The sequence below is a fragment of the Oryzias latipes genome, chromosome 18 (assembly GCF_053564925.1).
Source record: "Oryzias latipes strain Hd-rR chromosome 18, Olatipes_Hd-rR_3.1".
NCBI classification, from domain to species: domain Eukaryota; kingdom Metazoa; phylum Chordata; class Actinopteri; order Beloniformes; family Adrianichthyidae; genus Oryzias; species Oryzias latipes.
Window position 1 is genome coordinate 8774429 of NC_136254.1, and position 14568 is coordinate 8788996.

General features: G+C 41.6%; 2 protein-coding genes and 1 long non-coding RNA gene across 3 annotated transcripts in view; all 3 read left to right on the forward strand.

Annotated features, from left to right (window-relative positions):
* The first annotated feature begins 1308 nt into the window (after window positions 1–1308).
* On the forward strand, window positions 1309–2863 carry LOC101169011 (uncharacterized). Its single transcript, XM_023966149.2, has 5 exons — window positions 1309–1401; window positions 1510–2220; window positions 2317–2439; window positions 2510–2547; window positions 2636–2863. Exons 1-5 carry the CDS (start codon window positions 1344–1346, stop codon window positions 2762–2764), a joined length of 1059 nt encoding a protein of 352 aa, XP_023821917.2. The 5' UTR covers window positions 1309–1343; the 3' UTR covers window positions 2765–2863.
* A 5192-nt stretch (window positions 2864–8055) lies between these two features.
* LOC144987372 (uncharacterized) overlaps window positions 8056–14568 on the forward strand; it is a 215991-nt gene continuing 209478 nt past the window's right edge. The window contains exon 1 of the long non-coding RNA XR_013651254.1: window positions 8056–8749. This is a non-coding gene — a long non-coding RNA (uncharacterized LOC144987372). The remainder of the gene's footprint in view (window positions 8750–14568) is intronic.
* LOC110013540 (uncharacterized) lies at window positions 10529–13214 on the forward strand. Its single transcript, XM_078936316.1, has 6 exons — window positions 10529–10683; window positions 10795–11127; window positions 11199–11240; window positions 11474–11596; window positions 11694–11725; window positions 11805–13214. The coding sequence occupies exons 1-6, from the start codon at window positions 10638–10640 to the stop codon at window positions 11940–11942; spliced, it is 714 nt and encodes a 237-aa protein (XP_078792442.1). The 5' UTR covers window positions 10529–10637; the 3' UTR covers window positions 11943–13214.

The window sequence follows — 14568 nt, forward strand, 5'->3', positions numbered from 1 at the left end:
GTACACAGGTGAAGGTGCAGATCCTCATAACTTGAGGTCAAGAATTTAAGAAATAATTTGGTAATTTTGGTATATTGTTTTTTTTTTCTTTCTTAGTTTTTTCTTTTTATTTGTGTTACAGGACACCACTGTCAGTTCGATTTTGCATTCAGCATTAAGAAACACTGACAGCCTTTTATTGTGTCCCCCAAGATTTTGGACAAGTTTCATGACATGTTGAAAACCATGCATCAGGTAACCTGTAAGCACATGTAACTTTATACTGATCAAAGAGTTGTTGACAAGAATATCAGGCCTGTCAATCTCTCTCAGCTTGAATTTGATTAAGTTCAGATGACATCATCACAATGGCTTGAAAAAAAAAAGGTATTAATAATATGTGACACATATTCAATTCTCACTAACCACAAATTCTAAAACACGCTTTTAGCATATAGTGTGCACAGTGAACTGTCACTACCTGATCCTAGCACATGTGGTTGCTTGAACGAGCGTTGCAGACGGTGGTGTGAATGTATGACTCTGGTTCATAACTTAGCCATTTCTAAAAGTTTAAAAGTTCATGTGGTCTCGACCTTAAAGTCTATCCACCCCTGACTTAGGTGGTCACTTCAGCTCTCTTTTAGTAAAATTATATGTTTTATTCATACTATTTGGTTAAAGGAAATTCAGAAGAAAATTTCTGACACTGTCCCTTTAGCCTCTGCCATGCAGGGTTTGCTTTGGAAAGAAGCGTTATTGCAAATTCTTAGTTTTATATGAGCTTTAGGTTCTTGAACATAGTCTGACAAAGTTGCCTGGACTGAAGTTACCGGGGCCCCATCACAGGAACTTGCAATGCTCAGCCTGAAAAAGCTACCCCTTCATGTTGGTACACCACTGCAGGAAGCAGCGAAAGGGTCTTTTGTCATGTGATTTAGAGGATGGGCCAGAGAGGGGAACTGCCTTGATGGCCCAGTCCATTGGATCAACAAAATTATCAAATAGAAGTATCTTTAATCTTCATATGTTACCAGTGGCTGGGGCCTTCCAATGAATCAACACCTCAAGTAGTACGTGGACAACATGTGCAGGTTTCATAAGTTAGGCTTCTGCTAAAGAAAAACTGTTCAAAGTTTCTGTATTTAAGGAGTTCTTAAAATGATGTGGGGGAGTAAGCAGAAGTCAGCCTCTCACTGTGTGCAGGTAGACACTCCCATCACATTTGTACAGACACAAACCCAGTTGTGGCTTTGATCACGTGACCATGTTTCTTAAAACTGTTGTCACTTCAGAGAACCAATCAAAAGTTGACTTGTCGCTATAAATGTTAATGTACTTTCATTCACGGCGAGACTCCAGACATGATGATCTCGAAGCGCTTTGTTTTCTTTCTGACACTTTTGTTTGTAGCAGCAAATGGTGAGTTATGGTTTTAATCGTTTACATGTATTTCTGAGCATCTTTATCTGATTTCATTAAACATTTTTTGTGCTTCTCAGAGGTATTTTCGTTTTTGTTTTACTTCAGGACAGAAGACGTATCCGAAGGCATCCTCCTCTGTACAGCAGAAAGGCAAAGGTTTCCTTTCTGTCTCGGTTGGTGACACTGTTACTTTAGAATGTTCTTACGAAGGTCCTAATTCAGTTCAGATCTTCTGGTACAAGCAAAGTTTTGGACAAAAGCCCAAGCTTATGTCCACTTTTTATGGGCACACTACAAAGGAGACCTTTTCTGATGAATTTAAGAGCAATTCACGTTTCAAACTGGAGACAGAAAACCAAAATCCTCACTTGAAGATTTCTAATTTAAAATTTTCAGACTCTGCTACCTACCACTGCATAAGTTCTGATTCTTACTCACTTACTTTTTTGGAGAGCTTTCGTGTCCTTGTGAAGGACCCTTCTTCTTATGTTCTGACTTCAGTGGATCAGTCGTCCTCTGAGAACATCCATGCAGGAGACTCTGTGACTCTGAACTGTACAGTACACACTGGGAGCTGTGATGAAGAACACAGAGTTTACTGGTTCAAAGACTCTGAAGACTCTCATCCAGGACTCATTTACACTCATGGAGGCAGGAATGATCAGTGTGACAGAAAGAACAACACACAAACACACAGCTGTGTCTATGAGCTGCACATAAAGAACCTGACAGAGTCTCATGCTGGGATCTACTACTGTGCTGTTGTCTCATGTGGACACATACTGTTTGGGAACGGGACCAAGCTGGACCTCACAGGTGAGTTTTACCTTTGAAGATTCAAGTTTGTGGATGAAACAATAGTCAAGGGAATTTAAAGTTAAATCATTATTTTTCTGGTTCCTGACTCTTCAGTTCCTCTGAACTCTGTGATTCTGAACACTTTGGTTGGATTATTGACGGTCATGAGCGTCCTCGTTGCTTTTCTGCTTTTTCTGCTGTGGAAAATCCACAAGAGCAACAACTGCACCTCCACAGGTACACAAACTTCTTTCTCTGTTTCACAAATGTGTTCTTGAATTAAACTTTTTCTGTGTTTCATAACCAGAGGAAAGATCACCTGCTGCCCCCTTAAGAAGCTCAGAGGTGAGACTCAACTCTCTTCAGTTATCATGTTAATCTTGGATTCCCACAAAGTTCACACTGTGATTTTCTTCTGTCAATTTGGTTTCAGGCTGAGAACAAAGACGCAGAAAGCCTCCATTATGCTGCTGTTAATGTTAAGAAGTCCAGCAAAACAAGAAGACAGAAGAACAACTCCAACACAGTCTGTGTTTATGCGAGTGTGAGACAGCAGAACTGAACCTTTAAATCAGGGAAGAGGTTTTGTTTCCATTTTTGATACATAGCATAAAACACCCAAACAAGCATTTTTTTCTGTGGTTGGTGATAGGAAAGTACGGAGCCCGTGTCCTGACATTAAGATATTAAAAGTATATCTTGTTCCCACAGATTAGTATCTCGTTCGCACAAAATACTATTGCGTTCCCACAAGATACTATTCCGTTCCCTCAAAATGATTAACTCGTGCCAATGCAATAAGTATTTCGTTCGAATCCGAATCCGTTAATCCGTTCGAACGCAATAATTATTCACGTCATAAGTCATTCACACGGATATGCTCTCCATGCGGCCGCAAAAGCCGCTTTCAGCGGTAACTTCCGTGTCTCTGTGACCCACAGTCGTTCTGAAATCAAAAACTGGTTCACCTCAAACCTTCTCAAACTCTACAGTGATAAAACCGAGCTACTTCTCGTTGGTTCCAAATCCACCCTCTCCAAAGCCTCAAGTCTAACTCTTTCAATTGATTCATCTTCTGTCTCCCCCTTCCCCTCAGGTTAAGAGTCTGGGTGTCATCCTAGATAGCTCACTATCTTTTCAGTCCCACATCAATAACATTACACGGTCAGCCCATTTCCATCTACGTAACATTAATCGTCTACGCTTCTCCCTCACTGTCCCCTCTGCTTCTATCCTGGTTCACAGTCTGGTCACTTCCCGTTTAGATTATTGTAATTCTCTCCTCTTTGGCCTCCCCCAAAAAACCCTCAATAAGCTCCAATTGGTCCAGAACTCAGCTGCCCGAATCATCTCCAGAACCCCCTCCTTCAGTCATATCACCCCGGTTCTTCATCAGCTTCTCTGGCTCCCCATAACCTCCAGAATCCAATTCAAACTCCTCCTGTTCACCTTTAAGGCCTTCCATAACCTGGCTCCTCCTTATCTCTCCGACCTCATCCATATTAAAACCCCCTCTCGTTCTCTTCGCTCCTCCTCCTCTGTTCAGCTCTCTGTCCCTCCGGCCCGACTCGTCACCATGGGAAGCCGAGCCTTCAGCTGCTCGGCTCCCAAACTCTGGAATTCCCTCCCTCCTGATCTCCGTAACATAGACTCTCTTGCTACTTTCAGATCTAAACTCAAAACCCATCTGTTCATTTCTGCCTTCCCATCCTGATTCACTTTTAATTTTATTTATTATTTTTATTGTGCTTTTTTTTAACCTTTGTTTTGTAAAGTGTCCTTGGGTTCCTTGAAAGGCGCTTTAAATAAAATGGATTATTATTATTATTATTATTATTATTAAGAAAGAACCATGAAAAACAAAAATGATCACTTTATTACTGTCTCAATGAATATAAGATAAATATCATAAGATTTATACCTAGGGTGCTTTGTCATCATAGTATAGCTCCTGCTAGGCTACTACTAGCTCCGCCGCAGAGCTCTTTGCTTGTATGCCGGCATTTGGGCAACTGGCTGGTCGGTTGACAGACAGACAGCTGATATTGTAGTTTAGGGTCAAATAGGAATAAATATATTTAGGACTTGTTTTTTATTAACATACTCTTCAGCAGTCAGTCGCTTTACATTCGAAGGCTATTTATATTAGGCTAGGCTAATTATGCTAGGAGCTAATAGGTATATGCGGCGAAGCAGCCAACTTAATATGATATTTTTCAGATTTTCATCGAGACAATAACAGATCGACCATTCTTGCTTTTATTTTTACCCGCAATAGTGTCTTGTGGGAACGGAATAGTATTTCGTGCGAACGAGATAATAATCTGTTGGAATAAGATATTAATCTGTGGGAACAAGATATATTTTAATATCTTAATGTCAGGACTCTGGCTCCGTAGGAAAGAAACAACAGATGTTTTGACTGATGTTTTGCATAAATCCACTACTGTTTGTCCAATTTTTCAAAATATTTTTTACATGTCAATATGCCCTTTTAAAAACAAAAAAGAATATTACAATGGAGGTGGTTTGACAGGGTTGTGTTTTTGTTTTGTTTTCCTTATAAAACTGTAATTACGAATTATTGTGTGTTTATGTGATTTTTTTTTTCATTTTCATATGATGACGTAAGAATGAATGTTTTAAGGATTTTGTGCTGCAGTGACACGAGTCCTCAATAATCATTTCAATCAGGAACACAATAGTGGTAAAGCCTTAGTCAAAATGGAAGAATGCAAAATGTAGGGGGGGGGTCTATACAGAAGCTGCAGGATTTTGGGTTGTCTGGGCCTGTGGAGGTGTCAAAAAAGGGATCTGTTCCATCTAAATGGGAGCGCAGGTCTTTATTGTAGTTCCATTGAGCTTCGTACGGACAACTCCAAGGATGTGATGCAAATGGAATGCACCATTACTGCGCATGTGGTAAGTGAATGGTTAAGTAAGGTTGACGCATATGACATATGATGCTGTTGAACTCCTATTGCGCTCTTAACACCACATTCTAGTCATTAGAAAGGTGCAAGTCCTGGCACCCACTGTGTGTGAATGCCGCCTGCACAGGTTGTGCACATGATACGTAAGTGCGTGTAGTTACTAATGTGATGTCTGTCTTCTTAAACATGTTCCAGTATTTTAGATCTTTATCTTTCTGGTCCTCTCAGAGCCTTCAGAAAGTCACCCTGACCCGAGTCTGATTCTAGGTTTCTTCCTAATATTCCATTTAAGAGGGAGTTGTCCTCCTTGTACCTCCACATTTGCTTTCTCAGTACAGGAATTACACTGGATACCATTCCAAGTAATCTCATGATCACTTTATGCCATCCATACATTTTCAGAATCCCTTTCAGGGTTACGGAGCTGCTGGTGCCAAGCCTTTATGTGTGACAGCTATCCCTGGCGTTCAAAGAAGCCAGCATCCAATACACGTCTACAGAGAAAAAAAAGCTATTACTCAATCATTATATTTGTCAGAAAAACCATTCTTGCTCTGTTGCCTTCTTGCAAATGCCAGTTTAATATCATTATTGTTGTTATTTTCAGTAGTGCAAGTTATTTAAGTCATAAACTGGCCAATCGGGTGCACAAATACAAGTGTTTCATGTTGAAAGTTGACTATTTCTGATTCCAACATATAGATGTCCATTTCAGGAGAAATTACTACTGAATTGGTACTGGAAGAAACACATTTTCTATGTGTACGGTCACACTAACTTTGCCCTGTTTGACATACAGTCAGTTGAGCCAGCCCAGCTGCTTTTGGACAAATGCAGGGTACATCCTGGACAAGTCACCAGTCAGTTGCAAGGCTACATACACACATACACACCACACATGCTCACATTTAGGGACAATTTAGAATTCACCAAGTAACTTATGAATGCTCTTGGCCTGTGGGAGGAAACTAGAGTGCCAGCAGAAAATGCAAGCATGCATGGGGAGAACATGCAAACTCCACACAGAAACAACCTGGTCACTTTATGATTAATATTACATGATCAGAATAATCTGGTCTTCATGGAATAATTTGAATTGTAACAGATTAAAAGAATCATGATGAAACAAAGCCCTGCCCAATGATTTGTGCCTTCTTTTAAGACAGGTCTCAAACTCCAGGCATCGAGGGCTGGTGTCCAAAACGTTTTGGAACTAACCTGCCATTAAAGCTGCTTGTTGGCTAAACACACTTGATCAAAGTAATCAGCAGCAGAATTTCTAAACAACCCTATCATGTGGTCGAACAATCCACAGGACCAGTCACTCAAAGTTTTTCATTACATGGGAAGTAAGAGCAACTGGCCTACAGTTTAGTGATTAGGATCTCGTGCCAGACTTTTCTTGGATCAGGAATCAAGCAGGATATTTCCAGAGTGATGGAACGTTCCCCAGTCGGAGTAAGACCTGTAGAAGTGGAACACTTAATTCTGCAGAATGTTTTCAGTAGCCTTGTCGACACTTGGTCGGGACCAAAGGCCATCCCGGCATGTAGTCTCTGTAGCTCCTTCCACACCTGGTCCACACTGAAAGATGGGGCTTGGGAGGGTGTTGGAAACAAGACGATCTGCTGTAGAGGACAGATGAGAAGGAGGATTAAAAAAAAACAGGTTGATCATAATGATCCGGTGATGTGGGAGCTAACTGTTGAGAGCTGCAAATATTGAGGAGGGGCTGAAATGATTTACAAAAGTATTTATCTTATCAGCTCTCTCTGTGTCCACAAACTTAAAACTCTCTACTACTGTGTTTCGGCCAGTGATTGCCTTCATGCCCTACTAGACCTCATGCATTTTGTTCTTCATCAGCTTTCTTTCCAACATTTTGATGTACTCTGTCTTAGACTCTTTCAGAACTGTTTTAAATTCACTCTCCACCTCCTTCATCAAGTTTTTATCCTTACTTCTGAATGCTTGTTATTGCCTGTTCAGGATGGCTTTGCCCCCTTTAGTAATCCATTGTTGGGAATGCACTTTACAGACATGACAGGGACCACCATGTCAACACATACTTTTAAATAGTCAGTCAAGAACACCAGAGCCACCTTGATGTTCTCCCCGTCTGAGCCCATCGACACACTCCAGTCTGTGGTGGCAAAACGGTCTTTCAGGGACTTTTCTGCTTCTGTAGACCACTGCCTGAATTGTCAAACTGTTGTAGTTTGCCTGCTTACAGTCAGGTATATATTTAGGCTGCAGATGTGCCATGTTGTGGTCAAATTTATCAAGGGGGGGTAGCGGACTGACTAAGTATGCTTCCTTAAGATTCGTGTACAGCAGATAATGTTCTTTTTTCTCTGTTAGCGAAGCATAAATATTGACGGAAGGCTGCATTTGTGAATAAATGCTTCAGGGTACTGGGTTTGTAGAGCGGACAAGGTGTTATTGATAGAGTTACAGGCTGCCACTGCATTTGCTCTAGGTCAGGGGTCGGGAACCTATGGCTCGCGAGCCATATATGGCTCTTTTGATGGTCACATGTGGCTCGCAGACAAATCTTTAATTATAGTTTTTTTTTTTCATTAGACCAGTCCTTGTCGGGCGCGATGCGATGCCAGAGGCGCGCAGTAGTAGCAGTGCTTAGAGAGAGAAATCTGCGCCAGCGCTATCAGTTACTATTATCTATTATTTCACAGAGTTTGTACCACCTGGAAACCTGTGAATTGACGTGCCTAAAACTGCACGCTCCCGTCTCTGAGAAAGAGCGCGCAGATGCGGGGACGGGATGTGTGAGGGAGAAAGCAGAGGGTGGGGGTGAGGGGTTGTGGGGACAGGCAGCAGGTGAATCGCGCAGGGATTGTAAAAACGTAAAACCCGCTGCCTGTCACTCACTGTGGCGTGTGAGTGTGTGTTTGGCTCCCCGTCTGCATGTGATCAGTCTTTGTCACATCTACAGAACAGTCAGACCTACGATCACGTTTAAAGTCTCAACGCCTGAACGAAGCAGAAACTCACCACGTATCAACCAGACTAGACCATCAGCAAAACTACCACGAGAAATACTCATCATTTATTAGCAACAGAATAACAATGTTATTAAAAAAGAATCCACAGACTTATTGTACTTTAAAAATGTTGAAATTAAATCAAATGCACACATTCATTTGTATATTTAGTTTTAAACAAATTGTCGCGGACTGAGTTGGATGGCTGTTGGGCCGCGTTAAAAGTTCTGGAGTTCATTGAACGCGTCAAGCAGAGATCTGATTGGCTCTCAGTTCTGTCGCTCAGCCTGTTGTTAGGTAGTTTGGACCAATGGGGTTCAGCTATGGGCCGAATAAGGGAAATGGGAGGGCTGCAGCGGGAGCAGGGGAATATAAAGTTGGGAGAAGCGCTCTCGTGTCGGCGGGAGAGATTCAGGAGTTGCTGAATGAATTGAACGGCGTTTGTTGCGGTCTGCAGTAATCGGAATAAAGAACTTTAAAAGAGGTTAAGTCTCCGTGCCTCAGTGTGGGGAAGGGACACTACATTATTGTATGGCTCTTTCAAAATTACATTTCAAAATATGTGGCGTTTATGGCTCTCTTGGCCAAAAAGGTTCCCGACCCCTGCTCTAGGTGGAATGGAAACACACACAACAATGATGCATGGGAGCTCACATGCTACACTATATTACCAAAAGTATTCGCCCACCCATCCAGGTGTCACTTGACCTGGCCACAGGTGTTTCAAATCAAGCTCTCAGGCACATTTACAAACATTTGTGAAAGAATGGGACGCTCTCAGAAGCTCAGTGAATTCCAATGTGGAACTGTAATAGGATGCCTCCTGTGAAACGAATCCCGCCAAAAGTTTGGGAACAGCAACTCAGCCACCACATAAACTGACAGAGAGGGGTCAGCGGATGCTGAAGCCCATAGTGCAAAGAGGTCACCGACTCTCTGCACAGTCAATTGCTACAGGGCTCTAAACTTTATGTGACCTTCAGATTAGCCCAAGTACAGAACACACAGAGCTTCATGGAATGAGTTTCCATGGCCGAGCAGCTGCATCCAAGTTAAACATCACCAAGTGCAATGCAAAGCGTTGGATGCAGTGGTGTAGAGCGTGCCGCCACTGGACTTTAAAGCAGAGGAAACACATTCTCTTAAGTGATGAATTGCATTTACATCTGGAAATCTGATGGACAAGTCCAGGTTTGGAGGTTGCCAGAATAAATGGACTGCATTATGCCTAGAGTGAAATTTGGTGCAGGAGGAATTGGGGTGTGGGGTTGTTTTTCAGGACTTGGCCTTGGCCCCTCAGTTCCAGTATCCCCTGTGCTATATTAGATGACCCCACCCTTACTTTGACGTGTTCTTCCTATCATGACAAAGGTGTATAAAGGTGGAAAGATTTCATGTAATCCATGGACACCAGTGTAGATCACAAATCATTGAAGAAAAAAGGTTCAGCGCACTGTCTAGTGTCTAGTGGGTCTAGATGACCCAACTCCCAATGTTAAAGTGCCTAGGATAGCACAAGGGTTACAGGGAAAATTGAATGCTTCTGAACACCAAAACATTTTGGACAATTCCATTCTCCCATCCTTGTGGGAACAGTTTGGAGCGGGGCCCTTCCTCTTCTAACCAGTGTACAAAGCAAGGTCCACCAAGACATGGATGACAGAGTCTGGTGTTGATGAACTTGACTGGCCTGCACAGAGCTCTGCGTTATGCTGTGGAACAGAAGCTCTAATGGTCCTCTGCAGGCCCCTCTCTTTGACTGGAAAACCTGATTATGAACCCTCACCTGTTTCCAGACTCTGGGATCCTGCTTAACCCAGGAGCAAAGGACACTATGTGGGGAAAAAAAAGTTAAAATTGGTGATGTCCTTGCACATTCAAAGAGAGATAATGGGAGTATCCAGTTCCTTTCTGAAAGCAGTATTAGCGTGCTGTTGTGACTGCTTCCCTTAGAAAAAGCTGCCAGAGGTGATTGCATGTAAAATGCAGCAACCCTACATAACAGCCTCAAACTGTAATGCTGCACTTTATTACCTAACATTTACATTTAAAATTTTCTAGACAGATTTTAAGCAAATAACTGGTTTGATGACACAAGAAGCTTATGTGTGTTATAAGTTTGTGGTGCAAAGGGGGCAGTTCAAACAAGAGGGCATCAGCAGGATTGAAAAAAAAGGAGCATCCGTGGTTCAGATTTCAAAGAGTTGGTGATAACATTCTCTTGTGATTTTGAAAATGAAGACTGAGGCAACAGTTTGTCTGAAACAGCTCTGACAGCAGCAGCAGACTTCACATGAAGGACGGAGGATTTCTAATAGAGAATATAAAGCGCAAAGTCAGCAGGAGGGAAAAATCAAAGATCACTTCAAAACTTTCCATACTGCATTCGTCTTCTTTCACATGCTCATTTGATACGTTGAAGATTATAAAATACGCCGCCCAGCGGAAACGCCCTCTTGACTATAAAGTGTCTTGATAGTAAATTCCTGTTTAAGACAGAATGAGGAGCCTCATCGTAGTAACAACTTTTCTTCTCTGCAGCCGCAGTAAGTAATCTGATGAACTCTGCGGCAGAAGAAGTTGCTGTTCTTTCATGAACAGACTTTTGAAGGAAGAATCATTATTTTCAGTGAGGTAGTGTCTGCTGTCTGCTTCAGGCTGCTTCTGTGAGTCTAAGACTGTGGAGGTCCAGTCTGGAGAAAACGTCAGTCTGCTCTGCTCTGATTTCACCAAAAACAGACAACAGACTGACTGGTTCAGAGTGGTCAAAAGCTCCAAAGTCAGCTGTATCTCCTCCATGTTTGGTGTTGATGGTGATCCTTCCTTCTGTGATGGATTTGATGGTGGAAAATTTGAAATGAATTCCAACAGCAGCTCTGTGTCTCTGAAAATCAGTGGAGTGGACGAGTCTGACTCTGGGCTGTACTTCTGTGGATTCTACAGAAACAGACATACAGTCATTGGAGATGTAACACAACTGATCATTAAAGGTAAGATCATGATTCTCTGATATATTTCTGCTTTTGAATTCATGAACTTCCTTTATGTCTTTTCTTTACAGGCGATGATGAGCCCAATGATGAAGCGAAGGGAGAGTTGTGCAGTAAGCTTCCTGCTCCTCATAAAATGCTTTTTTTATTGCTGTGATCCTCTGAACATCATCTAAATCACAAACATCTCTGAATCTTTAGGTCTTTTCATAGATCATGCCTTAGTCTTTTAAACATTCACTGGTTTGGCTTTCATTATCTGAGGGCTGAAGACAGCTACAAAAAGACCTATTATAGAAAAATGTCATGCATAACAGAACATTGTGATATTTTTCTGACTTTACAGACTCTACAGTTTTCATGAAACATCCATATACTAGCCTTCTGACTGTGATTCTGGCTGTTCTGATGTCGTTTTTCATTTTTGGTGCTCTTGGTTTGGTTGTTATTTTTGAACATCATTGTGCAGGTATGATAAGTAAGAAATTCTAAGGCAAATTTTCACATTTTCAATGTGTAGATTTGTACTTAAACTTGACATATGGCCTTTATATTCCATGTTTAAGCAAAGGAAAATCTGCACACGGACAGCCTGAAGGTGAGCTTTTTGTTTTTAGTCCATGGTTCTTCATTCGTTTTCTACTGTTAGTTTTTAATTCCCAATATCTGTATTTCAGACTCAAGACTCTTCTGACCCAAACTCTGCTGCTCTTAAGTTTTCAAAATCCAGAAGAAGTGGACGACCTGCAGAAAGCAGACAGTTGGAGACTTGTGTGATGTATTCTGTCAGAAGACAAACTTACAGTTCTGTTTGAATAAAGATCTGTTCTTTTTTTATTTCAAATGCTGTTAGTCTACATATCTTAGAACCAAACCACATGTTTGATTGGGGGACTCACACAAGGCTCTGGTGGTTTTGAATGATCATGATAAGAATCTGAAACGGCTTGAGAATGTGAGAAGTGACAGGAAGAGATAGTATTGTCTGAGCTCACCTCATCCGTGTCTATATTCAACATAAAGAGCCTGAAAAAGAACAGTTAAAGTAACCATCACTACCCTGATTTATCAGAATCAGAAATACTTTATTGATCTCACACATGGGAAATTTGTGCGTTGTAATCATAAAAACAAAATAGAATAATATAAGCAAGGGTTAATGGCAGACGAAGTGTGCGTTATTACTTTTTAACACACGCCGTGGAAGCCGGAAGCATTAAAAGTAATAACGCACATTTCGAAGGCCATTAACCCGCTTATACCGTGGTCACTTACAAAAGCAATACATATTAACCGGTTTTTAGTCCTTAATTCTTGTTTTTTTCCCCCGATTTTGATTGCTTTATTTTACAAAAAGCAGACTATTTGGTACAAATAGTCTGCGTCGCACTGCACCACAGCTGCACCACCGCTGCAGTCAAGATTCGGCGACGTATATATGCTGATCTTTCCAATGGGTTGAATAAAGCATCAGTTCAGAGAGAAATTTCACCTCTTACCGCTTGTTTTTGTCCAAATTATGAAGCAAAAGGTGGTTTTAAAGAAGCTGGCGCAGTGATACAAATAAATTTATGCTAAGTAACCAGAAATTATTTTTTCACCATGCGGTTATCCTATGGTATATTGTTGGAATAATGTGTATAAGTTCTCTCATATTTGCTTATTTATGCATGACCTAGCTATATAAAGGTGATATAATCATGTTTGCAGAAGTGTCTGTGTCCAAATCTGTTTCACAGGAAGGTGGAGGTGACACCTTTGGAGAAGGCGATTATCTATTTGTTTCTCTCCAGCATTCTCCTGGGAACCTGTGTTAGCTGTGTCTAGAATGAATCGAAGGACGCTCTGTGTTAGTTATCCATGTGAAAAGGCTTTGTAGGCCCGAAGATGATGTGAGAAGGCTGCAAAAGATAGACATATCGTAATTAATGTTTTATAATCCTGCTGCAGCTGTGCCTTCTTATTCCCCCTCCTTAAAGCTCAGCGCATATGTAAATTAGGGAAACCTGACAAACTTAATAAAAGGGGAGGCGACGGAGAGAGATTGTTACTGGGCATGATTCTCTGTTCGTTCTCCTCATCAAAGGTACCTTTGTCTGTTTGTCTTTCTTTCCTTTTTGAATTGTTATAATGTTGCAGGTTGTTTTAACCCAGCATAAATCACTTTTTAATGCACACCCAGCAGCCAATCAGAATCGAGTATTCACCCGTACCATGGTATAAAACAAAATAAATGTAAACAACAAGGTGGTGTGATTTAAAAACTATTTACAATCAGTACAGACAAAAATGTGCAAAAGTTATCTGTTACCCTGTGTGTTATTGTACAGTGTTATAGTATTCAGTGGGGAGGATTTCTGGTTCTGGACAGTTTGAGCGGAGCTGTCTGAGCCTCTTAGAGAAGAATCTCTGCTGTTTGTCCAGAATAGGGTGAAGAGGATAATCTGGGTTATCCATAATGGATAAAAGCTTGTTCAGTGACCTCCTCTTCATCACTGCTTCAAAGATTTCCTGTTTGCAGCCAATGACGAAACCTGCCTCAACTCAGTATTGTTACAGTTGACTTTTTTAAAGTTATAAGACGTTTCACCTCTTTTCCAAAAGAAAAGAGGTGAAAAAAAAGAAAAGAGGTGATTTTGTCAATTCTGAAATAGCTGGTAAAAGAGCTGGTATATATGCATTCATGGGGGAGGAGTCAGACCTGAAACTGGATGGTATTGTCCACTTAGCCTACATGGCTTCGGGTCGTTAAGAGTCCTTTGTCCTCAGCTGGGGGTTGGGGAGCCAGCGACTCCTTCCCCAAACTGGTCATCTCTTTCAGCTGGTAAACCCACTACTTTGATTTGATCAACCTGGGGGAATGAGTCTTCATAGACATATGGGTGAATAAAGAAAAACACCGTGGGTCCCGTAGTGTGTCACTTTAACAGTGTGTTGTACAGTCTGACGGCTGTTGGGAGGAAAGACCTGCGGTAGCGCTCCTTCTTGCACTGTGGGTGCAGTAGCCTTGTACTAAAAGGTGCTGTATGGGTGTGAGAGTGTTTGTGGATGGAGTATAAAGCAGACCAACAGACCCAGACTGAACGAGTGCATGCAGGGAAAAGGCAATGTGAAGCTTGATGTCTCAGAGCAGCGCTGCAGCAAAACCCCTGATGCATAAGGAGGACCAGAGGGAGAAAGGGTGAAGAGCTTTTAAGCTGGATCTTTTATTTCCATCATCAGATGTTCAAGCAGCTGCACCTGTGGAGGAGAAGGAGAAAAAGGTTGGGCACCAGGAACACATCAACATGGTCCAGGGTCATAACAGTATCAACGGGCCAATTAGCTTTTGTTTCATTTGGAAAGTGGGGGAGGGATTTTTGAACCGTGAGAGAGCAACTTGACATACGTCAATGTGATGTGGTGGAAAGAATCCAGCATTTTTCAAAATAAAACGTCTTT

What these genes read in the sequence shown, in the direction of transcription:
- LOC101169011 (XM_023966149.2), top strand. Translation starts at nt 1,344, where the DNA reads ATGATGATCTCGAAGCGCTTTGTTTTCTTTCTGACACTTTTGTTTGTA. An exon ending in GACCAAGCTGGACCTCACAG is followed by an intron (nt 2,221 to 2,316) that starts GTGAGTTTTACC and finishes CTGACTCTTCAG; the next exon opens with TTCCTCTGAACTCTGTGATT. An exon ending in CCCCCTTAAGAAGCTCAGAG is followed by an intron (nt 2,548 to 2,635) that starts GTGAGACTCAAC and finishes ATTTGGTTTCAG; the next exon opens with GCTGAGAACAAAGACGCAGA.
- LOC110013540 (XM_078936316.1), top strand. Translation starts at nt 10,638, where the DNA reads ATGAGGAGCCTCATCGTAGTAACAACTTTTCTTCTCTGCAGCCGCA. An exon ending in AACACAACTGATCATTAAAG is followed by an intron (nt 11,128 to 11,198) that starts GTAAGATCATGA and finishes TTTTCTTTACAG; the next exon opens with GCGATGATGAGCCCAATGAT. An exon ending in TTTTGAACATCATTGTGCAG is followed by an intron (nt 11,597 to 11,693) that starts GTATGATAAGTA and finishes TCCATGTTTAAG; the next exon opens with CAAAGGAAAATCTGCACACG.